The sequence below is a fragment of the Macaca nemestrina genome, chromosome 4 (genome assembly GCF_043159975.1).
Source record: "Macaca nemestrina isolate mMacNem1 chromosome 4, mMacNem.hap1, whole genome shotgun sequence".
Classification (NCBI taxonomy): domain Eukaryota; kingdom Metazoa; phylum Chordata; class Mammalia; order Primates; family Cercopithecidae; genus Macaca; species Macaca nemestrina.
The window spans coordinates 148,906,040-148,930,133 of NC_092128.1; the positions used below are offsets into that span (position 1 = coordinate 148,906,040).

The following is a 24,094-nucleotide window of genomic DNA, read 5'->3' on the forward strand; positions in this document are numbered from 1 at the left end:
AAGATACCCAAATCCAAACCAAAGATGCTTAAGTCTCTAACATAAGATGGTGTCATATCAACACATAACCTTCGCACATCCGCCCATATAAATCATCTCGATTACTTGTAATACCTAATACAATGGAAATGCTATGTCAAAAACTGTTATACTGTATTGTTTATATATTTTTTACTATTGAATTATTTCTATTTTTAAATATTTTCAATATTTTAAATATTTTTTTAAAATAATTTCAATCACCATTGGTTGAATCCATGAATACAGAACCCGTAGATACAGAAGGCCAACTGTATATACAAATTCAATAAGTATTTCAGCCAGGACAAAAAAAGGAGAGCTGATCTGTACAAAAGACGGAAAAACTATTTGGGTGTGGGGATGCGTAACTGTGGTCCCAGCTCCTCAGGAGGCTGAGCTGGGAGTATCGCATGAGCCCAGCAGGTGGAGGCTGCAGTGAGCCATGACTACACCACTGCACTCCAGCCTGGGGGACAAAACAAGACCCTGTCTCAAAACAGCGACAACAACAAGACAACTTCAATATGTATTTCAATCCAGATATTCAATAACTCAGTTTCTCCTTCAGGCTATCTAGCTTATACATTCTTTTCCATACATTTCCACAGTATATGCAAACTCCTTTTGGAAAATACTGTGTCCAAAATAAAACAGTTAAATAAAAGGTATGCCAAAATAGGTTTGTTTTGTTTTTGTTTTTTTAAAAAACAAAAACAAAATCTTTTATTTGGATACAATTATGAATTTACAGGAGTTGGCAAAGACAGCAGAGAGAGGTCTGGTTTACCCTTCACCCAGTTTCCCCTGCTGGTTCCATCTGATACAATGACGTACAGTACAACCCAAACCCGGGACCTGCCACTGTGATAAAGTGTGTAAAGGGTTCCTTGCCGGGTCTGCCCGTGCACAGATGTGTGTAACCGTCACCTCAATGGAGACTCAGAACTATCCCATCACCACGAAGATCTTCCCACCCCACCCATGTGTACCGCTGGCAACCACTAACCTGTTCTCCATTTCTAGAATGTTCTAATTCTAAGATTATTATATAAATGGAATTGGTATAGTATGTGACCTTCTGAGATTGATTTTTTCACTCAACATAATCCCCCTGAGATCATCCAAGGTGTTCCATGTGTCAATGGTTCTTTTTTTTTTTTTTTTTTTTTTTTTTTTTAATGTGGGAGCAGTACTCCAGGAATGTACCGCTTTGCTGAACCACTCACCTACTGACGGACATGTCAGTTTTTCTAACTGCTGGCTATTTTTTTTTTTTTTTGAGACGGAGTCTCGCTCTGTCACCCAGGCTGGAGTGCAGTGGCCAGATCTCAGCTCACTGCAAGCTCCGCCTCCCGGGTTCCCGCCATTCTCCTGCCTCAGCCTCCAGAGTAGCTGGGACCACAGGCGCCGCCACCTCGCCCGGCTAATTTTTTTTTGTGTTTTTAGTAGAGACGGGGTTTCGCCGTGTTAGCCAGGATGGTCTCGATCTCCTGACCTCGTGATCCGCCTGTCTCGGCCTCCCAAAGTGCTGGGATTACAGGCTTGAGCCACCGCGCCCGGCCCCACTGCTGGCTATTACAAACAAAGCTGCTATGAACAATCATGCAAGCGTTTTTGTACGGAAGTAAGTTTTTCACTGCTCTGGAATAAATGTCAAGGGGTGCAACTGCTGCGTTGTATGATGTGACAGTTAATTTTGTGTCACCTTGGCTGGGCCATAGTGCCCAGGTATTTGGTCAAATATTATCCTTATTACGTTTGGGTGAGGGTGTTTTTTCATGAAATTACTGTCTGTCTCTATCTACCTACCTACCTACCTACCTATCTATCTATCTACCTACCTACGTACCTACCTACCCACCTACCGAGACAGGGTCTCACTCTGTCATTCAAGTTAGGGTACAGTGGTGTGATCATGGCTCGCTGCAGCCTTGAACACCTGGGCTCAACTGATCTTCCTGCCTTAGCTTCCTGAGAAGCTGAGACTACAGGTGCGTGGTGCCACCATGCCCAACTAATTTATTTTTATTTTTTTGTACAGACAGGGTCTCACCTCATTGCCCAGGCTGGTCTCAAACTCCTGGGCTCAAGCAATCCTTCAGCTTCAGCTTCCCAAAAGGCTAGGATTACAGACCTGAAGTACCGTGCCTGGCGGATCATTATTTAAATCGGCGGACTTGGAGTAAAGCAGATCCTGCAACAATGGTGGGCCTCATCTATCAGCTGAAGACCCTAACAGAACAAAGACTGAACTCCCCCACAGAAGGAGGAATTCTGCCAGCAGAGGGCCTTCAGCCTTGAACTATAACATTGACTCTTCCCTGGGTCTCCAGCCTCCTGGTTCACCCTGCAGACTCTAGACTTCCCAGCCTCCATAACTTCATGTGCCAATTCCTTTAAAAACGTCTCTTTCTAGATATACACGTACATACACATCCTATTGGTTCTGTCCCTCTGGAGAATGTATAACTAATGCTAATATATAACTAAACGTATGTTTTGTTTTTTTAAGCAACTGCCAAGCTATTTTCTACAGTGGCTCTATCACTTTACATTTCCACCAGCAATGTATGAGGGATCTAGTTTCTCCACATTCTTGCCAACATTTGGTATTGTCACTTTTTTCATTATAGCTTTCCTAATAGGTATGAGGGAATCTTAATTCATTTCTTTAGTAGCTAGTGATACTGAACATCTTTTCATGTGCTTATTTGCTATCCATGTTATCTCCTCTTTGGTGAAATGTCTCAATGTCTTCTGGCAATTTTCGAATTAGGTTATTTTTTCTCTGTGAGTTTTGAGAGTTTCTTATACATTCTAGATGAGTCCCATGTCAGCTACGTGGTTTCCAGCTATTTTCTCCCAGTCTGTGGCTTGTCTTTTCACTGTTACCAAGGTCTTTCACAAAGCAAATGTTTTTAATTTTGATGATACAATTTATCAGTTTTTTAAAGGAAGTTTAGCCGTATTTTTGTTCTTTTTGTTGCTCCTTCTTCTTTTCTAATGTTCTAAGATGCCTCCTTTTATCATTTCTATTTAGAAAACTGTCATTCTTTTAAGGTAGGTTTGCTGGTAATAAATTCTCTTAGTTTTCTTTCATCTGAGAATGTCTTGATATTCCCCCTTCATTCCTGAAGGATATTTTCTTTGGAGAAAGAATTTCAGAGTTCTTTTCTTTAGAAAAGTGAAAAATGTGCCGACTCCTTCTGGCCTCCAGGTTCCTGATGAGAAATCGGCTGTCCTTCACATTGCTTCCCCCTATAGGTCAAGTGCTGTTTCTGTCTCCCTGCTTTAAGGATTTTTTTTGTCTTTCATTTTCAGAAGTTTGACTATGTGTCTTGGCACGGATTCCCTTGGGTTGATCCTGTTTGGCATTTTCTCAATTTTTTAAATCTGTAGGCTTTTCTTTTCCAAATGTAGAAAATTTTAGCCACTATTGCTTTGAATTCTTTTTCAGCCCCATCCTCTACCTCCTTTCCTTCTGAGACATCTATGACATGAATAATGCTGGATCTTTTGTTATATTTCCCCATGTCCCTGGGGCTGTAACTGAAATGATGAGTTCCTGTATTTCTCAGTCCTGAGGTTTCCATTTAGGTCTTCTTAATGTTTTCTCTTTCTCTGCTGAGCCTGTATTTTTTTGTTTTAAATGTGATGCAATTGCTCACAAAGCATTTTATGATGAGAGCTTTAAAATTCTTGTTGGGTAATTCTAACATCTCTGTCATCTGTGTTGGAATCTGTTGTCTTTTCTGGTTTAGGCTGAGTTCTCCTGGTTCTTGGAATGCTAAGTGATTTTCAGATGATGCCTGGACATTTTGGGTCTTATGAGACCCTGGAACTTATTTAATCATGTATGTTGCAGGCAGAAATCCCACAGTAGTTTTAAACACCTGACTTTCAACAGACCACAGACTAGCCTTACAGAACACATGACAAGGTTTACTTACTAATAAGGTTCTCCATTTTTCAAAAAAGTATCTTGTTCCTTTGGGCTGGCACTTGCTTTTAACTCCTTCACGATGACTCTCGCTACGCTAGTGCCCGTGTAAATCTCTCCCAAGAGAACCTAAAATCAAAGAACAGTTTTTTGTGTCATTTCCATCAAAACAATAAAGGAGTCTGTCGTATTTACCAGGAAATGGAATACAGGTGAACAAGTTAAGCAATAAGCAGGTGACCTTCTATTCTTTTACATACTAACTCACCAAAAGCTTGGAAAACTCAAAATATTTTTCTTCAGTAAAAGGACCATTTTAAACCATTCACCAGATATTTACAATATTCACATATTTACGTATATTTCTTTTCCATTTATTTAAAAATGTATTTATACTTATTTGTATTTGATTTATTTAAAAATGTATTCTACTTCAGGGACATTATTACTTCACAGAAGTGCAATTTATATGTTCAGTTCCAACATAACTCACATGTTCCTCAAAAACACTTCCACTAAGTTTTGTTATTTAGTCTGCTACACATATGAGAAGTAAACTGACAGATGTTAATTACAATCAATCATTGCCCTGAAACTTAAAAACCTATCGCACTCCATCCAATGATACCCGGCCTTGATCTCCTACCAAAACTCCCTTAAAAACATCCCACTGAAATCCACAGAACATGAAATGAGAATGTGCCGCCTCACATAAGAACTAGCTACAAGGGAAATGCTAAATAATTTATAAAACAGGACAATGCCAAGGTATTCCAAAGTGCAATATTTAAGATGAAAATGAGAATAAAGGTTTTTATTTAACTCTAGAGAATGATTAAAAAAAAAAGAGAGAATGATCAAAAAGACTTCTTTTAAAATAGTTCCTTTTAAAATAGATTAATTTTAATGTCCTGAAAATAGAGTAAGAACCTGAACGGAACTCAATGTGTTTATTAGAAATATAAGGACGGAAAAATGGAGAACAAGAAATTCTGATAATTAACTAAATCACCCCTTTTTTTTTTTGAGACAGTCTTGCTCTGTCACCCAGTATGGAGCACAGTGGTGCAAATATGGCTCACTGCAGCCTCGAACTCCTGGGCCCTGGTGTTCCTCCTGCCTCAGCCTCCCGTGTAGCTGGAACCACAGGCATGTGCCACCCCACTCAGTTAATTATTTTTAAGAGATGGGGTTGTGTGATGTTGCCCAGGCTGGTCTCAAACTCCTCGCCTCAAATGATCCTCCCCACCTGGGCCTCCAAAAGCACTGGAATGACAGGCGTGAGCCACTGTGTCCGGCCTATTGCTCCTTGAGGAGTAAAACTCAAGAGAGTTGTCTAAATGCACTGTCTCCTCTTTCTCTCTTGAATCCATTCCACACAAGGATGTGCCATCACCATTTCCCCCTGAGCAGTTTCTTTCAAGGATGCCAAGGAACTCACGCTGCTGAATCCTCATTCTCCCAGGCTTCATCTTCCTCCATTTGTAAGTTGCAGCATTACTACAATTAATCTTCTTGGAACTTTCAGAAGACTCCTATCTCCTGGGCTTCTCCCTCCTCACTGCTTCTCCCTGACTGCACTGGCCTCTCCCTGATATAGGGCCTCCCCCTGGTTTCCACTTTGAAATTCTCCATGACTTCACCTAGTCTCCTAGCTTTGAATACATTCTAACAGTGAGATCACTCGGATTTGCATCTCCAGCCTGGACCCTCTCTCCTCAACTCTTGCTCTGCATTTCCAGTTCAGCTACTTGGTGCCCCCACTGAGTTGCCTAACAGCCGACTCACATCTGACATAGCAAAGGTGAACTCCCGATTTCCTCCTCCTCCTCCCTCTCCTGCAGTGTCTGTTGCATTTCAGTTGACAGCAACTCCGTTCTTCCAATTCATCAGGCCCTCAGCAGTCAACCTGACTGCCTTTCCTCCACAGTCCAAGTCTCATCCCCCCTAAGTCTGCACCCACATGCTCTCGTCTGAACATCTGTCTTGGGTCCCACCACTTCTTGCTGCCACACCGCTACCATCCAGGTTCAAGCTGCCTGGGCCTCTCCCTGGATGCCTGTAGGAGCCTTCTAGTCCATCTCCTCCCTGCTTTTACCTTTCCCCTCTATGACTTCCAGAGTGATCCTTTTAAAAAGGTCACTCAATTACATCACGATCTCTCAAGCACCAGAGTATTTCCCTGTTTCACTCTGAGTAAGGCAGTCTCTAGGCACACAATATCCCAGATCACCTGCCTGCCCTCTACCTCTCTGAGCCCACCTCCCACAACTTGTCTGCTATGTGACCCTCCCAACTAGATATCTAAGCCTTGTGAAGACAGGGTGTTGTTTTATCTCTCATACAGGACTCCACTTAGGTCAAGATTTGATTCATCTTCCTCCACATCGTGCCCCTAGCACCAGTAACAATGGCTGCTACGTAACAGGTTTTGCTGAATGGTGCGGAAGAGAACTCATACAGTTGGGAGGACATGAAAGATATAGACAATGCTGAAGGGAAGGAGAAGCAGCAGCAGATGGCTGACTACTGGGAAGTGCATCCTCCCATCATAAGCACCCTGCTTACGATGTAATCCCTACTCCATTAGGAACCTCTCACAGGGCACGACTGCGGTACTGTGGAAATGGGTGTAGATTACTCCTTCTGAGCCATCTACGATAAAAAGATCAACAAAGCATTGTTACTACAGGCCACTTGACAGGCTATGAGAGAAGGCTAGTTCTTCATCATGGTCTTCGTTGTAAGACTGTATTTACAGTTCTAAAGTGGCTTAAGTGCTATAAAGGGAAGGGATTAAAAAAACAACCTAACCTGAGGAGGATACAAAGCTGAAGCTGCTAAGATTCCAGGTTTCTTTTCCCTTCTTACTTTCTTATGTCAACAATTAGAAAAGTCTCTGATACTTTTTTTTTTTTAAGGCCTTTGTTATGGTCGAAATGTTTGTGTCCTGTGTCCTCTCCAAATTGGTAAGCTGAAACCTAATGACCAACGTGATGGAGAGGAGGAGGGCCTTTGAGAGCAAATGGGATTCGCATCCTTCCAAGAGGTTCCAGAGAGCTGCCCTGCCCTTCAACCACGTGAGGACGCAGCAGGAAGGTGCCACCTTCACCTGATGCTGAGTCAGCCAGCACCTCGATCTCGGACTTCCCAGCCTCCAGGACTGTGAGAAATAAATTTCTGTTGTTTATAAGCCACCCAGTTTATGATATTTTATTATAACAGCCTGTAAGCCATAAGACAACCTTCCCGGAAAAGGCTCGACACACAGCAAGGCTGAATCTCACGCCCCCACGCTGCCACAGGGGGAATGGGAAAACTCAATTAGTACTGCAGGGCCACAGGGCACATGAAACTCCACACAACATAATTCTTCACCGCCCTGCATTGAACACAGTATCATTCAGAGGGAAACAAACAGAAGTGAAGAGCATCTTACCTTTCCAAACCACCCATTTCCAATCTCCTGTATGTAGTTCAGACTGTGGCGGGCAACCTGAGACTTCAATCCCTCTGTAGAGAAAAAAACATTAAAAATGAAATGTAAGTATCTAACTAAAATAAAATAAATATTAAATATACAATCTATAAAGTAGAAACACATAAAGGCTTTTATATGCAAATAAAGGTAGGAATATATACATAAAACACCTCTTTTAAACGAATCATGCCAAAACAGCTTTAGGCTTTAAAACTGACAATTTTTTTAATGACTTTCCGGCCAATTCTTTAATAACTCGCATTGTTTTTTCCGATCCAACTACTCTCATGTAACCACCAATCACCATGCGAATGGCCTTTACTTAGTCCTTATTTTCATTTCTCTTGAACAGCTCACCTAGACATATGATTAACCCTCTTAAACTACTCTCCTTATTCTTTAAAAAGTTTTACTGAAGTATAATCAGTAAAGTCCACATATTTAAAGTACACACTTTGATACACATTAATATTTGTATGCACCTGTGGAACCATCACCTAAATAAAATATGCAACATCTCCATTACCCCCAAGTCTTCTCATACCCACTAGTAATCCCTTCCACCTGCCCCCATCTCTGCACAACCATTCACGTGCTTTCTGCACTATAATTTGCATTTTCTAAACTGTTATGCAACCAGAATCATACGGTATATACTCTTTTTTCGACGGTATGGCTTATATAAATTGTTTTAAGATTCAATCAAGGTCTGGAGTATATCAAGAGTTTATTCTTACTTTTATGACAAAGAGATTTCCCCTGAATGAATATACCACAGTTTGCTTATTCATTCACAAGGGGATGGACATTCATGTCGTTTACAGGTTGAGGCTATCACAAATCAAGGTGCTATAAATACATGCATGCAAATCTTTGTAGGGACAAATGCTTTCATTTCTCTTGAATAAATACGAAGGAGAGGAATGGTGAGATTATACGGGAAGTGTCTCTTTAACTTTTCAAGAAGCTGCCAGCTGCTTCCTAAAAGATGACCAGCACATAAGGGTTCCAGTTGTTCTGTCTCTTTGCCACCACTTGGTGTAGTCAGTCTTATTCATCTTAGCTATTCTAAAGGGTACGCAATCTTACTTTTCATTTTTATTTTCCTAATGCCTAATGATGTCAAGTCCCTTCTCATTTGCCTATCTGCCATCTGTATATCTTCTGAGGTGACATATCTATGCAAAGCTTTGCCTCATTTTTATTGGGCTGTTTCTTATTGAGTTTTGAAAGTTCTTTCTATCTTCTGAAACCAAGTCCTTTCACAAATACGTAATTTGCAAATGTCCATGACTTGACTTTTCATTCTCTTAACACTGTTTTCCAAAACATTTTAAATTTTAAAAACTGAATTTGAATTTCCAAAAAGCTTTTAATTTTGAAAAGGTCCAATTTATAAGTATTTCCTTTTGTGAATGGTGCTTTTAGCGTCCTATCTAATAAATCTTTGTCTAACTAAAGATTATAAAGAGTTTATTCTAGAAGTTTTATAATTTTAGGTTCTACATTTAGGTTTATGACGCATTCTGAGTTAATTTTTACATATGGTGCAAGGTATGGATCAAAGTTCATTTGTTTGCCAATGAATATCCAGTCGCTCCAGCACCATTTAACTGCACCTGTCGAATTAACTGACAGAAGTGGAAACGGTGACAGCAGTGGGAATGGTGGAGCAGAGACATCTCCTCTGGCAGCCGTCCCTTCCAAGAAACACTGAAAGACTTTTTTTAAACTGCCAGTGTCAACCTTATAAAAACTCTAGAAGATGGTCAAAGATTTACAGCAACCAAAGCGAGCTAGGAGAAAGTCCACTGACACAGGGTAGAATATCTTTGTAGCTTTAACTTACCCTACTTCCCCAATCTCCCTCCTCAGTGCAGCCTCAGTCTAAAAGATGACCTGTGTTCCCCAGTGGATACCAGGGTCCACAGGAAGCACAGTGGACCTTATTCCCAAGGAACTATGTTTGTCTTGACCTAACTAGGGTTGCCCTGAGGAACTGCCACAAGTGGTTTCTCTTGGTTTCACAAAACTCACAATTCTATCAGGATGGAGTGGTCACATATTCCTCGAAAACAGCAAAAGGCAAATGAGAACAAGCTACTGCCACCTAGGGCAAAAAATAACAGTCAAGGCCAACAGTACACATGCTGAAAGCTTTGGCAGAAGAGCTGGGGAGTGAGATTTCGGAGGAGAAAGGGGGCTTTGGAAAGCTCCTGTGTAGAAGGGAACCTAGATAGCCACATGTATGCTCAGGGCAGGATGCGTGCTCAGAAAGTCTAAGAAGAACACAGGCTTTCAGCTGGGGCTGGTCTCCAGGCCCAACATAAGAAGGAAGTGAAGGCTAAGGCAGGGTTATAAACGGCCTGGCTAGGTGTTGAAGGAGTGCCCTAACAGCCAATCTGCAAAGACCTAGACAATATTTTTTGTTTTCTTTCTTTACTACTACTTCTCTTTTGCACATCACATTATTCAAAATGTCCAGTTTCCAACAAAAAAATTATGAACATGCAAAGAAACAAAAATGTGGCCCATTCACAGGTAAAAATGAATGAACGGAAACTGTCACTGAGAAAACAGATATTGGACTAATTATTAGACATGACTTTATTTTTTATTTTTATTTATTATTATTATTTTTTGAGACGGAGTCTCTCTCTGTCACCCTGGCCACAGTGCAGTGGCACAATCTCAGCTCACTGCAAGCTCTACCTCCCGTATTCACACCATTCTCCTGTCTCAGCCTCCGGAGTAGCTGGGACTACAGGTGTCCGCCACCACGCACAGCTAATTTTTTTTTTTTTTTTTTTTTTTTGAGACGGAGTCTCCCTCTGTCCCCCAGGCTGGAGTGCAGTGGCGCGATCTTGGCTCACTGCAAGCTCCGCCTCCCAGGTTCACGCCATTCTCCTGCCTCAGCCTCCTGAGTAGTTGGGACTACAGGCGCCCGCCACCATGCCCGGCTAATTTTTTGTAGTTTTAGTAGAGACAGGATTTCACCGTGGTCTCGATCTCCTGACCTTGTGATCCGCCCACCTCGGCCTCCCAAAGTGCTGGGATTACAGGCGTGAGCCACTGCGCCCGGCCACTAATTTTTTGTATTTTTAGTAGAGACAAGGTTTCACCGTGTTAGCCAGGATGGTCTCAATCTCTTGACCTTGTGATCGATCTGCCTGCCTCGGCCTCCCAAAGTGCTGGCATTACAGGCATTAGCCACTGCGCCTGGCCCAAGACTTTATTTTTTTAATTAATTTTTTTTTCTTTTTTTTTTTTTTTTGAGATTCAGTCTCGCTCTGTCACCCAGGCTGGAGTGCAGCGGCACAATCTTGGCTCACTGCAACTTCTGCCTGCCGGGCTCAAGTGATTCTCCTGCCTCAGCCTCCCAAGCGGCTGGGACTACAGGCAAGCATCAGCATGCCTGGCTAACTTTTTTTGTATTTTTCGTAGAGATGGGTTTCCCCATGTTGGGCAGGCTGGTCTCGAACTCCTGACCTCATGTGATCCACCCACATCGGCCTCACAAAGTGCTGGGATTACAGGCATAAGCCATCACACCTGGCCTAATTTTTTTTCTTTGAGACAGGGTCTCACTCTGTCACTCAGGCTGGAGTGCAATGGCGCAATCTCTAAATGCAACCTCTGCCTCTCGGGTTCAAGTGATTCTCCTACCTCAACCTCCTGAGTAGCTGGGACTACAGGCACAAGCTACCACACCTGGCTAATTTTTATATTTTTTTGCAGAGATGGGGTTTCACTATGTTGTCGAGGCTGGTCTCGAACTCCTGACCTTGGCCTCTCAAAGTGCTGGAATTACAGGTGTGAGCCACCATGCCCGGCCTAGACAAGACTTTACATCAACTGTAGTGAGTATGTTCAGAGAGTTAAAGGAAATGATGGACAAAGAACCAAAGGAAACCAGGAGAATGAGTTTCCCCCAAATAGAGAAGAATTTCTCTAGAAATTCTAGAAGAAGCTTGACTTGAAAAGCACAGTTAAGTGTTTCAACAACAAATTTGGGCGGACAGAATCAGTGAACTTAAAGATGGATCAAATGAAGTTACCTAGTCTGAAAAGCAGAAAGGAAAAAGGATGAAGAAAAAGGAACAGAGCCCAAGGAACTTGTGGGACACCGTCAAATAAACCAAGAGACATATTATCCATTAGAGTCCCAGAAGGAGGTGAGAGAGAAAAGGAAACGGCATGAATCTACACATTCAAAAAACTCCAAATAAGATAAACTTGGTCAGGCACAGTGGCTCATGCCTGTAATCCCAACACTTTGGGAGGCTGAGGTGGGAGGACTGCTTGAGCCCAGAAGTTTGAGACCAGCTTAGGCAACACAGTGAGATTCTGTCTCTATAAGAAATTAAGGCCGGGCGCGGTGGCTCAAGCCTGTAATCCCAGCACTTTGGGAGGCCAAGACGGGCGGATCACGAGGTCAGGAGATCGAGACCATCCTGGCTAACACGGTGAAACCCCGTCTCTACTAAAAAATACAAAAAAAAAACTAGCCGGGCGAGGTGGCGGGCGCATGTAGTCCCAGCTACTCGGGAGGCTGAGGCAGGAGAATGGCGTAAACCCGGGAGGCGGGGCTTGCAGTGAGCTGAGATCCGGCCACTGCACTCCAGCCTGGGCGACAAGAGCGAGACTCCGTCTCAAAAAAAAAAAAAGAAATTAAAAATAAATTAGTCAGGAGTGGTAGCATGCACTTGTACTCCCAGCTACTCGGGAGGCTGAGGTGCAGTAAACCGTGATTGCACCACTGCAGTCTAGCCTGGGTGACAAAGCGAGACTTAAAAAACAAAAAGTAAGATAAACTCAAAGAGATTCACACTGAGAGACAAACTATAGAAAATCGAAGAGAGAATCCTGAAAGCAGCAAGAGAAAAGCAATTCATCACGTACAAGGGATCCTCAATAAGATTAACCAATTACTCAAAAGAATCCGTGGGGGCTAGAAGGCAGTGGGATGACACAGAGAAAGTGCTGAAAGCAAATACCTGTGAATTCTATATCTGGCCAAACTATCTTTTAAAAATGAAGGAGAAATTAAGACGTTCTGAGATAAACAAATGTTTAGGGAGTTTGCTGCCAGTATACCTGCCATACAAAAAAAGCTAATGGGAGTCCTCCAGGCTGAAATAAAAGGACACTAAACAGTAACTCAAAGCCATCTGAAGAAATAAAAGATCTCCAGTAAAGGTAACTATATAGGTAAATACAAAAGCCATTATTACTTTATTATTGGTGTCTAACTCCTCTTTTTATTTCCTACACATTTAAAATATGAATGCATTAAAAAAATTATAACTGTGTTAATAGGCACAAAATGTATAAAGATATAATTTGTGACAACAACATAAAGGGATGGGACTGAGCTGTATAGGAGCAGAGTTTGTGTGCTGTTGAACCTAAGCTGTTATCAATTCAGAAGTGTTATCAATTTGGGATGTTAATTGTAATCATTGTAATCCCTAAGAAAACATCTAAAAATACAATCCAAAGGGAATGAGAAAGGAATCAAAATGTACATCAAAAAAGTTTTCCTTGATTACAACCACTACAGATTATTTTGTTCCTTCTCCCACTCCCACTGGTTCACTAGACTAGACTTATAAAAAAAAAAAAAAAACTATCAGAATCCCAGTGGCCTGTTTTACGGAAATAGGAAGGCTGATCCTTACATTCAGTTGGAATTTTAAGAAATCCCAAATAGGCAAAAGGATTTTGAAAAAGAAAAACAAAGAAGACTCATATATCTTGATTTCAAAACTTACTATAAAACAAAAGCTACAGTAATCAAAATGGTGTGGTACTGGCATAGGGACGGATATACAGATCAAGAGTCTGTATCAAGCTGGACATACAGCCGAGAGTCCAGAAATAAACCCAAACAAATATGGTAAATTGATTTTCAAAAAGGGTTCCAAGACAATGCAATAGGAAAAGAACAGTCTCTCAAACACTGTTAACTGAGACAACTGGATATCTACGTATAAAAGAATTAAGGTGGATCCTTACCTCACACCATATAAAAGAATTAAATCGAAATTGATCAAAGAGCAAGAGCTAAAACTGTAAAACTCATAGAAGACAACAGAGAGACAAATCTTCATGACCAGGGATTTGGCAATAGTTTCTTAAACATGACACCAAAAGCACAAGCAATAAAAGTAAAAAACAGATAAACTGGACTTCATCAAAATTAAATTGGAAAACTTTTATGCATCAAAGGACACTATCAAGAGAGTGAAAGAGAATATATAGAATTTGAGAAATATTTGCAATTCACGTTATTATGACATGATTATGATTAAGAGAATGGTATTGGGACAAGAAATACACAAATTAATGACAGAGAATAGAAAGCCTAAAATAGAACCATACACACATGGAGGCAGAGAGAAAAGGAAGGATCAGTGAATGAATGAAGCTGAAAAACCACAGCAATCTATAAGGAAAGCTGAAGTTGGATTTCCTCCTAACACCATCCTCAAAAATCAACTCAAGACGGGTTTTATATCTAAATCTCAAAGCAAAAGCTTAAAATATTTTTTAAAAGGTATTATTTTAATCACAGAATAAGAAAGAATTTCTTAAGACCACAAAAAGTTCTAACTCTAAAAAGGGCTTAAATTTCAAACTCTAAAAAAACTATAAAATTTACTATATTAAAATCAGGAACCCTGTTCATCAAAAAATCCTTTTTTGTATATGTGTGATTTTTTTTTTTTTTTTTTTTTTTTTTTAGTGTACCATTTTGATTCCCCCTCTTCATTTCCTTTTCTGTAAATTTTTTAGTGGTTACCATGGGGATTACAGTCAGCATCCTAAATTTATAACAATCTAGTTTGAATTGATACCAATTTAGCTTCAAAAGCAAAGGCATTATCCATTAGATACTCAACTGGCAGGACTATAAATTGGTACAACTCCTGCAGAGGGTAAGCTGGCAAGACCCATCAAAATTATAAACACATGCACTCTTTGACCCACTTTACGAAATGTATTCTACAGATACCAGTACAACAACCACCTGCAAAACAACACAGATACAAGCTTTGTTTGTTTTCACATTAGAAACAAGCCAAATATCCATCAACAGGGGGCTGTTTAAATAAACCGTGCTAAACTATACAATCTACATAGTACGAACCTAGAAGCAAGAATACATACGCTTTAATGATATGGAAAGATCTCCAAGGTACACTGATAAGTGAAAAAAAGCAAGATGCAGAATAATGAATTTACCATGACATCTTTGAGTTAAAAAACAAAAAAAAGGAGGACTATGCACGTGTGTGGGTGAGGGCATATAGATATGTCTGTACCTACCTTCCTCTAAATTTTCCTGTGAACCTCAAACTTCTCTACAAAAAGTCTTTTAAAAAACAAAAAAAATTAAAGTAAATGTAAACGGGAGTGAGGGGAGATACCTGCATCAACAAATTCTGGAAAGGTGTATGAAAAAACAAGAACCAAAAGTGCAGCTGTTACTTAGGGAAGGCAGCGGTGGAAAATAGGTCAGATTTAAATACCACAGGGAGGCCTTCCAATATATATACTCTTTTTTCTTTCTTTTTCTTTTTGAGACGGAGTCTCCCTCTGTCCCCCAGGATGGAGTGCAGTGGCCTGATCTTGGCTCACTGCAAGCTCCGCCTCCCAGGTTCACACCATTCTCCTGCCTCAGCCTCCCGAGTAGCTGGGACTACAGGTGCCCGCCACCAAGCCCAGCTAATTTTTTTTTGTATTTTTAGTAGAGACGGGGTTTCACCGTGTTAGCCAGGATGGTCTCGATCTCCTAACCTCATGATTCACCTGCCTCGGCCTCCCAAAGTGTTGGGATTACAGGCATGAACAACCGTGCCCGGCCTCAATATATACTTTTTGTAATGTTATGGTTTTTGAACCAAGTGAATATATTATCTATGCAAAAAATAAAATACATTTAAAAAAAGAAAAAAATGGTAGAGCTTGTAGACTTGCTTGTATGTGGTATATCTTTTTCATGTAATATATCACAAATATCTTTCATAGTCAAATACAGTTCACCTTGATCCTTTTATAGGAACACATAAATCTCCACTGTATCGATTGACTGTAATTTAGCAAATCACATACTGACAGACATTTAATCTGTTTCCATCTTACCCTGCCAAACAACGCTGCAATAAATTCCTTTGTACATGCATATTTGCACACTTGCCCAATTATTTCCTAAAGATAAATTACTAAAAGTAGAACTGCTCGATCAAGAGTCAACATATCTCATATTTTGATACATGTTGCCAGACTACCCCTCCAGAAAGAACATCTTCAGCAATTTATAGCTGCACTAATGGTAGTGGATGAGACTGCCTGCTGCCCTCCACATGCTCGCCCATCACTACCTGGTATCATTTCTTTTCGTCTTTACTTATCTGCTATCAGCTTAAGTCTGCACTTCTTTAATTAATAATGAGGTTACTACAATTATTGACCATTTGAGATTCTCCTTTCATGTCCTCAGCTTATTTATTCTAGTAGCGTGTTACTTTTTCTCCCAGATTTGTTTGTACTCTTAATATGTAACCGCTTTTAATCCTGTTTGTAGTTTACAAATATTTTTTGCGACTCTGTCAATCTGTGTGTGGTGTCTTTTTCTATACAGAATATTTCATTTTTGTAAATCAGATTTGGCAAGTATGTTCCTTTATGGATTCTGGATTTGATGCATGCTTGGAAAGGCCTCTCATATCCCAAGATGATAAAAATATTCTGAGGGTATTCTATGCAGAGAAATTTAAAATTTCTTCCTATGAAGAGGGATATTAGGGTACAGGGCTTTACAAAATTATAATGGCTGCCCAGGTCACCATCATTTCTTTTCTGCCCACATCTGACTGTGCTCCCATCCATCCCCAGTAGATCCTGAAGAGAAGCTGTCTGTCTGTCCCCGCCTTCCTGACCAGTGATGGCTCTGCATCCTGTGACTTAGGTGAAGACAACCAGAATGTCCCTCCAAAGGGTTTTCTTTCTGGTCTGAGGACAGAGAGAAAGCAGCTCCTTTCCTCTATGGTTATAAAACTACAAGGGAATGAGTGTGGAGCTGCTGGCAGCCAACCTCCCTACTGAGCAGAGAAGCTGCCTGAGAGATTCAGTAGATATGCAAAGAGAAGAGAGAATCAGAAATCAATTAAAATGCTGATGGTGTGCCAGGCCCTGGTTCTAGCTGTCTCCAAGGTCAGCTGAACCCCTGTTCTTCCTACGCTCTGGGTCCATGTGTCAGAAAATTCCCTTTTCCACTTAATCTGATCTGAATTGGAATTCAGCTACTTGAAATGAATCCACGGGTGATCAACTGTGGGCCTGTAAAAGCTCTGAGAAGGCTCTAAAGGTTTTTCTTAAGTATAAAGGAAAGCAAATTATCAAACAAGCAACAATAAAATATTTCCATTTAGAGTAAGTATACTTAAGTTAACCCAAGAATATATTAGACCTCCTTCTAAACTTCATTATTTTGGTTGGAGTAAGGGTATTGTTATTTACAGCAATTAAAGCTAAACACTTCAGGTTTTTTTTTTTAATGTTGCAAAATCTATAAATTTAAATATATTCTTACTTTACATATATTTAAATGAATTGCACCAGCTATGTCACGTTTCATCTGGTTTTTCCTTGTAGTCATGCCTGCCTGCAGTGGTATCACTTCAGGGGTTTATTCTGCCCTAAGCAGAGCCCACAATGTGTGTCACACCGGCAAAGGTAGTCCTAGCACCTACAGACTTACACAGCCTTCTTGCGGCAATCTCAGAAAACCCTACTTCTTGAACCTACTTCTTTTGTCAAAGCAAAAGCTTAAAATATTTTTTAAAAGGTATTATTTTAATCGCAGAATAAGAATTTCTTAAGACCACAAAAAGTTCTAACTCTAAAAAGGGCTTAAATTTCAAACTCTAAAAAAAACTAGTCACATTCTATTTTTTCACAAGACATCAATTAACATAGAATCAAACCTCTATCTGAAGAAGCTGAGAAAAGTCAACCTGATTAACATATCCAAACATTCCTCTCCTACCCAAACGCAGGGCATTCAAGTGGAAGCCAGCAGTGTCCTACTCAGCAAGGTGAGCTGTAGCCAGAACTAGCAGAGAAACCAGCTCCAGAACACAGCCTGGGAGTTCTGTCCAGGTGTTCAATGTCAATGAATCAAAGAGATGCGTTTTATTCTCATACCAGACCCAGGGTCCAGAAAGGAGAAGACAACGCTACTGCAGGAATACAATGGGCCTGACCACTAGAATTCAGCTTCACTGGGAGCAGAAGGAAGAGAAATAAACCAAAGAGGAGATGGGCAGTCCAATATTTATGATGGCTAGGCTCCCACTCTCACATCTCAGGAACAACTCATGACAATGTGGCATTAGGCTGTATGGTCTTACCTACAGAAGGCTGGAATTGCGAGGGAGCTGGGAGGGAAATATTTGGTACTGAAAGTGTGAAGACCTCTGCTGGGGACTGAACAGAGGGGGTATCTTCTGCTGGTGGTGTGAAATCTATCTCATCATCAAAATTATCTTCAAATTCCTAAAACGAAAGAGAGCAAGCATTAAAAACCATTGGCTAACACTTAAAATAGGAACATATTTATGCACTCATTTGGACCTTGCTGCCACAATTTTTTTCTTTCCAGTTTGTACTTAATGTTAAGTAAAAAGCATATGTAATTGTGTTCTCTGACTCCAAACAGCAGAATACGTAAGACAGGAAAATAAATTACACATATTTCATGTAACTTTTAAAACTGTTAGTTTGAAGTTAAATGCAATGAAATTTACACGAAAATACTCTTCTAGGCTTAAAAATTTACTTTTAAATGACCCTACAGTTTAAGCTTTTTTTTTTTTTTTTTTTTTTTGAGGCAAGGTTTTGGTCTATTGCCTGGCTGGACAGTGGCTGGAGCATAGTGGCATGATCATGGCTCACTGCAGCCTGAACCTCCAGGGCCCAAACGAGCCTCCTACCTCAGCCTCCTGAGTAGCTGGGGCCATAGGCATGCATCACCACGCTCCGCTAATTTTTTGATTTTTTTTTTTCTGTAGCAGCAGAGTCTTTGTTGCCCAGGCTGGTCTCAAACTCCTGAGCTCAAGCAACCCTCCTGTCTAAGTCTCCCAAAGTGTTAGGATTATAGGTGTTAGCCACCGTGCCTGGCCAAACAATTATTTTAAAATTACTACTTTTGTGACATGATTCTTTGCCTACTGAATCAAAATAAATCATTTTATTTTAAAGTTGTATATGCATTTCTAATTGAAATGTGATTTCTATTACAATAAATGTTGAAAGACTCAGAAAAGATATTTTTAAGTGAGTTCTATTTCTCTGAAAAGAGTAACAATGGAAATATTACTAAACTAGCTAAAAAAAACCACCAGGATCTGACCCACAAAGGTCACTAAAAAAACTGCCTTTCTAAAGATGACAACTTTACAACTCTGGATGCAGCCAGGTGAATCACTTGAGCCCAAGAGCTCTAGACCAGCCTGGGCAACATGGCAAGACCCTGTTTCTACAAATAATAATTTTTAAAAATTAACCAGGTGTGGTGGCATGGGACTACTGGAGTAGTCCTAGCTACTCAGGAGGCTGAGGGAGGACTGCCTGAGCCTGGGAGGTCAAGGCTGGGTGACAGAGCGAGACCCTGTCTCAATAAATAAATAAATAAATAAATAAAGTTGTGGAAACCTTTTACATGACGTTTGGTGGGAAGCTATCGCAACTCTTCCTGTCACCATTCTGGTGAACTGGTATACCTTGATATCCATGTCAATTTACCATAGACACGGCCAATTATCAAGTTACTCATCAAATCATTTGTTCAGATAATTAACATGTACCACCCCTCTAGGCACCACAACAGAAGCTGGGAACAGATCAGCGAACAAGACTGTTCTCCACTGAACGGTCTATGAACTTTTATTTTCAATTTTTCTATCACCTCTTCTAGCCCCGCAATCCAATACAAGAAAGAAACTAAAAGTTACAATGGTAGATTTCTCTAACACTTGTATCTCCATATGCATGTGAGAAGACACTATTCTCATATATGTTCTCCAATGCATTAAAGGACATTACTGCTATGTGTATTGATGGAGTTGGAAGCAAGAAAAATGAGGTACTGTAACTTCAGTCTGGGAGGGTATTTTTGAACAAGAGGAAATCCTTCAATTTTTCTTTTGGACATTCCTAAATAGGGCTCTCTCTGTAAAATGATTTTGTCCGTCGCTCCTACCTTAAAATAATGCCATTCAAAATGTGGCAGCAGCACGACGTACCACTAGATATACCAACCGATGATTCTCAAGATTCAGACCAGGTAACGTATAAAAATAAGAAAAATGGCCAGGCACGGTGGCTCACGCCTGTATTCCTAGTACTTTGGGAGGCAGGGGTGGGAGGATCACTTGAGCCCAGGAGTTCAAGACCAGCCTGGGCAACATGGTGAAACCCTGTCTCTACAAAAAATATAAAACTTAGCTGGGCATGATGGCGTGTGCCTGCAGTAACCTCAGCTACTCAGGAGGCTAAGGTGGGAGGATTGATTGAGCCTGGGAGGTTGAGGCTGCAGTGAAGTGTGATCCAGCCTGGGTGACAGAGAGAGACCCTGTCTGAAAAAAGAAACGAAGAAAAATGAGATAAGCCTGGGTCACTTTTAAAGTTTTGCCGCTGGCTGTCTGGATGAATGTGGGCAAGTCACCTGTGTTACCAGACTGTAGCCTCCTGGTCTGTAGAATGACTTCCATGGACCATCAGCTCTAAAACTGCATAGCTTTAAATCTAGAGAAAGCCAACAAATCACAGATGGAAATACTCTTATACAGTCGCACAGACTCTAGAGCTGGAGAGTGCTCTAAGACACTGCGGCCCCTGTGCCAGCATTACCGGGGAAGCTCAGTAACAACACAGATTCCTGGCTCTCAGATGAACTCCCGCATTCAATCCTGAGATTCAAAAAGCTTTGCATGATCCAAGGCAAGAACGAGGCATCATGAAATGTGAGATGGAGACTGGATTTTGGTATCAGCAACACTGATCAGGCTTTATCTATGTCCTGAAATGGCCAGGTTTCTGTGCAAAGTCTCACAGCAAGACTAACAAGCAAGGGACACAAACTGTCCACCTACAACTGTGCCCCTACTACTAGTGCAGTCAGCAGGGGCCACAGAAGTATCTGTAGGGGTTCTAAGGCCTAGGGACTGATTGCTGTGAGTAAAACTCTATAGGTCTGGGGCAAAATCTTCTAAAGGAACTGATCTCCACCAGTGTTTTCCGACTGCCCTCCTGGGTTCTCAGCCCTCTGTGTGTATATGGCCAGTGCTGACCCAAGAAAACAGCATATCTCTGTTTCTCCTCAGGGCTACCAGAAGGCTCGGGGTAAAGACAGCACACACAAACAGCCATGAGGTTCTAAAGACCAGGGCCCCATGTCCAGGGAAAACAAGGCTTTAGCCAGAAGACGACCTTTTTTTTCCCCTCAATTTGAACCACTGGCCCTCCAGACTCCTGGGTCAGTCCTGTGCAGTCAACAGGGAGCAATATTAAGGACTATTTTCTCCGCACACCTGCATTTCTTCCTTCTTTCTCCCCATGTATTCCTTTATGACAAGTATTTACACAGGTCGAATGCAGTCCAGCAGACATGCAGTAAGTTCTAGAGGCCTTCCCGGCTGCTGCACTGGTTGATTCCACTGTCTGCTGCTACAACCAGATCTTCTCTATTACCCTCCCTGGCCAGGACTTTACAATCGCAGCCTCCTCCTCCCTGTTAGGGAACTCGAGGTTTCGATGATCTTCCTCTCTCACAAAACACACTGGGGGATCCCTTTGCCTCAGTAACCTTGATGACCACAAATTCACCAGCCTACAGAAGTTTGGGGGTGGAAGGGAACAACCATCTTGCTCTTCCTCATAGGCCTTATGGACAGTAAATTCAATCACCACGCTTCACTCTTCACTCAGCAAAAACCTCAACTCACTACAGGCAAGTGCTTACTGTCAATAATGGAGGCGCAGCAAACTACAGCTGATGCACCAAATCCAAACCTCCTATTTGTGTAAATAAAGTTTTATTGGCACAAAGCCATGACCATTTGTTAACAGTGTCTATCCTGGCAGAGCTGAGTTGCTGTTTTAGAGACTGTGTGGCCCACATATTCACTAAGGTAGAAAATATTTACTATTTGGCCATTAGGGAAAAAAAATCTGCTGATCTCTGCTCCCAAAGGACTGTGCTATCCAGTTATTCTATTGAAAAACATACTGGAAGACCATTTTAAATGTTCCTACCCTCTGTGCTCACCTTAAAGTCTATTTCTGGGTCCTTACAGCAGGATACACAGTTTGCAATTAACGCTATTAATATTATTAAACTGCACACACACAGGATCACAAAAGATGAGGAAACTTCTGCAGCAGGTGGCGCCTCCCCTGGAAAGAGAGAGAAATAATATTAAAAACATGTACATTCCAAAATCAACTTTAATTAGTGAAACAATAGTTTCCTCTACATACAAATGGCTGCAAGGATTAATAAAATAATGCTCGAGAAAAAACTGATGATCCATCCAGGATAAGAAGCTGTTGTTTCTTTGAAATAATTTAGATTTACAGAGGAGTTACAGAGATAATACAGAGAGTTCACATACACCCTTCACCCAGCTTCCACTAATGCTAACATCGTACATTACCACAATATGCTGATCAAAACTAGGACAGTAACGCTGGTAACAAATGTTATGAAGTGAACTTCAGGCTTTATTCAGATTTTACTGTTTTCTCCACTTTAGTCCTTTTTTCTTTTCAGGATTCAATCCAAACTACCAATGTTGCATTTAATCACCACGTGTCCCTCAGCTCCTCCAGTCTCTGACAGGTTCTCGTCTTTCCTTGCATTTCATAACTCTTGACACTTCTGAAGAGTGCCGGTCAGTTATTTTGTGGAATGTCTCTCAACCGGGGCCACCCAATGTCTTCTCAGGATAAGACCAAGGTAGTTAGAGAATTCCAGTGGGGTGAACTGTCCTGCTTGCACAGTAGGGTGCATGACCTCCGCCTGGTGAGGTGACCTTTGATCCCGTGGGCCAGGTGGCTCCCACCAGGCATCACCAAACCACTGCAGGCCTACCTTTCCCTTCTCATACTCTATTCCTCAAAAGCAATGCTGGCCCACAGGGAAGGGACATAAGCTGTACTTCCCGGAGGGAGGAGTGGTAAAGAGTCTGCAGACACAGGTTAAAAACCCTCCAGTAATTAGTAATATCAGGGGGAAGAAACTTTGAGGCTATGCAACTGCCTGTTTCTCCTTCAGGTCTTGCACACCAGTTTTCTGCATCTGTCAACACATCTTGCCGACAGCAATTACTACTGTGATGTTTGGAAGGTGATTTTCTATTTCCCTCGTTTCTTCTACATTCATTATTTAGAATTTTGTAAGGAAGATTGGTCCCCTCTCCACCCCTTATTTATTTTATTCAGTCACGTATATACTTATGGACTCATGGATATTTATTCTCTGGGCTGTAATCCAAAGTCATCATCACTTATTTTGTGGCTCCAATGGTTCCAGCCTTGTCCACTGGGAGCTCTGTTAAGGGGACTCCCGGATCTTTTTGGCACGCTCCATCCTTCCCTTTTTCTCCAACTCTTCCTTACTTCCGGGCACTCCTCATATTTTCCCTACTCTGCTTGAGAACCAGCCATTGCTCCAAGGAGCCCTGGTCACGATAAGCAGGGAGGGAGGCGGTCTGCAGACTACAGCCTGCAGCCTGCTGTTGCGTGGGGGGCCTCCCCGGACTCCCCAGAGAAGAACGATTTCTACATCTTTAAGGGGCTGTTGGAAAAAAAAAAAAGAATATGCCAAGGATACTGCCTGTGAGCCACAAAGCCTAAAATATTTTACTGCCTGGCCTTTTCTCATCCCTATCTAGAGCATAAAGATTTTTACATCTTATGTTTAGCAAGTTCTTCGTTATCCGGAAAACATCTTATTCAACTAGGGTACTTGTGAAACTTTTCTTTGTCAGAGCAAACTGTTAAAGTCTCAGCTACTGGAGTTTTACTGAGAAATAAACTTTTCCTTAAAATCCTCATCTATGACAGGCACAGTGAGCATGCCTGTAATCCCAGCACTTTGGGGGGCCAAGGTGGGAGGATCGCTTGAGCCCAGGAGTTTGAGACCAGCCTGGGCAACAAAGTGAGACTCCATCTCTACAAAAAATAAAAATAAAAATAAAAATAAAAATGAGCTGGGCGTGGTGACACATGCCTGAAGTCCCAGCTACTCAGAAGCCTGAGGTGGGAGGATGGCTTGAGCCTGGAGGAGGAGGCTACAGTGAGCCATAAGCACATCACTGCACTCCAGTCTGGGTGACAGAGCAAGACCCTGTCTCAAAAAATAAAAATTAAAAAAAATAAAAATAAATCCTCATCTATGGCTAATTAAGTGTTCAAATGCACCAAAAGGCAGGCAGAGAGATAAATTAATGAGGCTATTGTTTTCTTAAATGAAGCTAGGTTACTTGAAGAAAAGAAAAACTAACCCAAATTCCTAGGTGAGCAAAACATTCTTGAATCCAAAATAAGCTTCAGTGAATCAGGGAAGTCTAAAATGAACTGCA

The 24,094-nt window shown here is 41.3% G+C and overlaps 1 protein-coding gene across 2 annotated transcripts in view; it reads right to left on the reverse strand.

The window, feature by feature from the left end:
* The window catches only part of LOC105497830 (lemur tyrosine kinase 2), a 109,876-nt gene that overhangs the window by 52,985 nt on the left and 32,797 nt on the right, over window positions 1–24,094 (reverse strand). For both annotated transcript variants that reach the window (XM_011769253.2, XM_011769264.2), the window contains exons 2-5: window positions 21,778–21,905; window positions 17,861–18,005; window positions 7,401–7,474; window positions 3,972–4,090 (exon numbers count right to left, since the gene is read on the reverse strand). In XM_011769253.2, coding sequence (XP_011767555.2) covers window positions 3,972–4,090; window positions 7,401–7,474; window positions 17,861–18,005; window positions 21,778–21,905 — 466 coding nt within the window. The remainder of the gene's footprint in view (window positions 1–3,971; window positions 4,091–7,400; window positions 7,475–17,860; window positions 18,006–21,777; window positions 21,906–24,094) is intronic.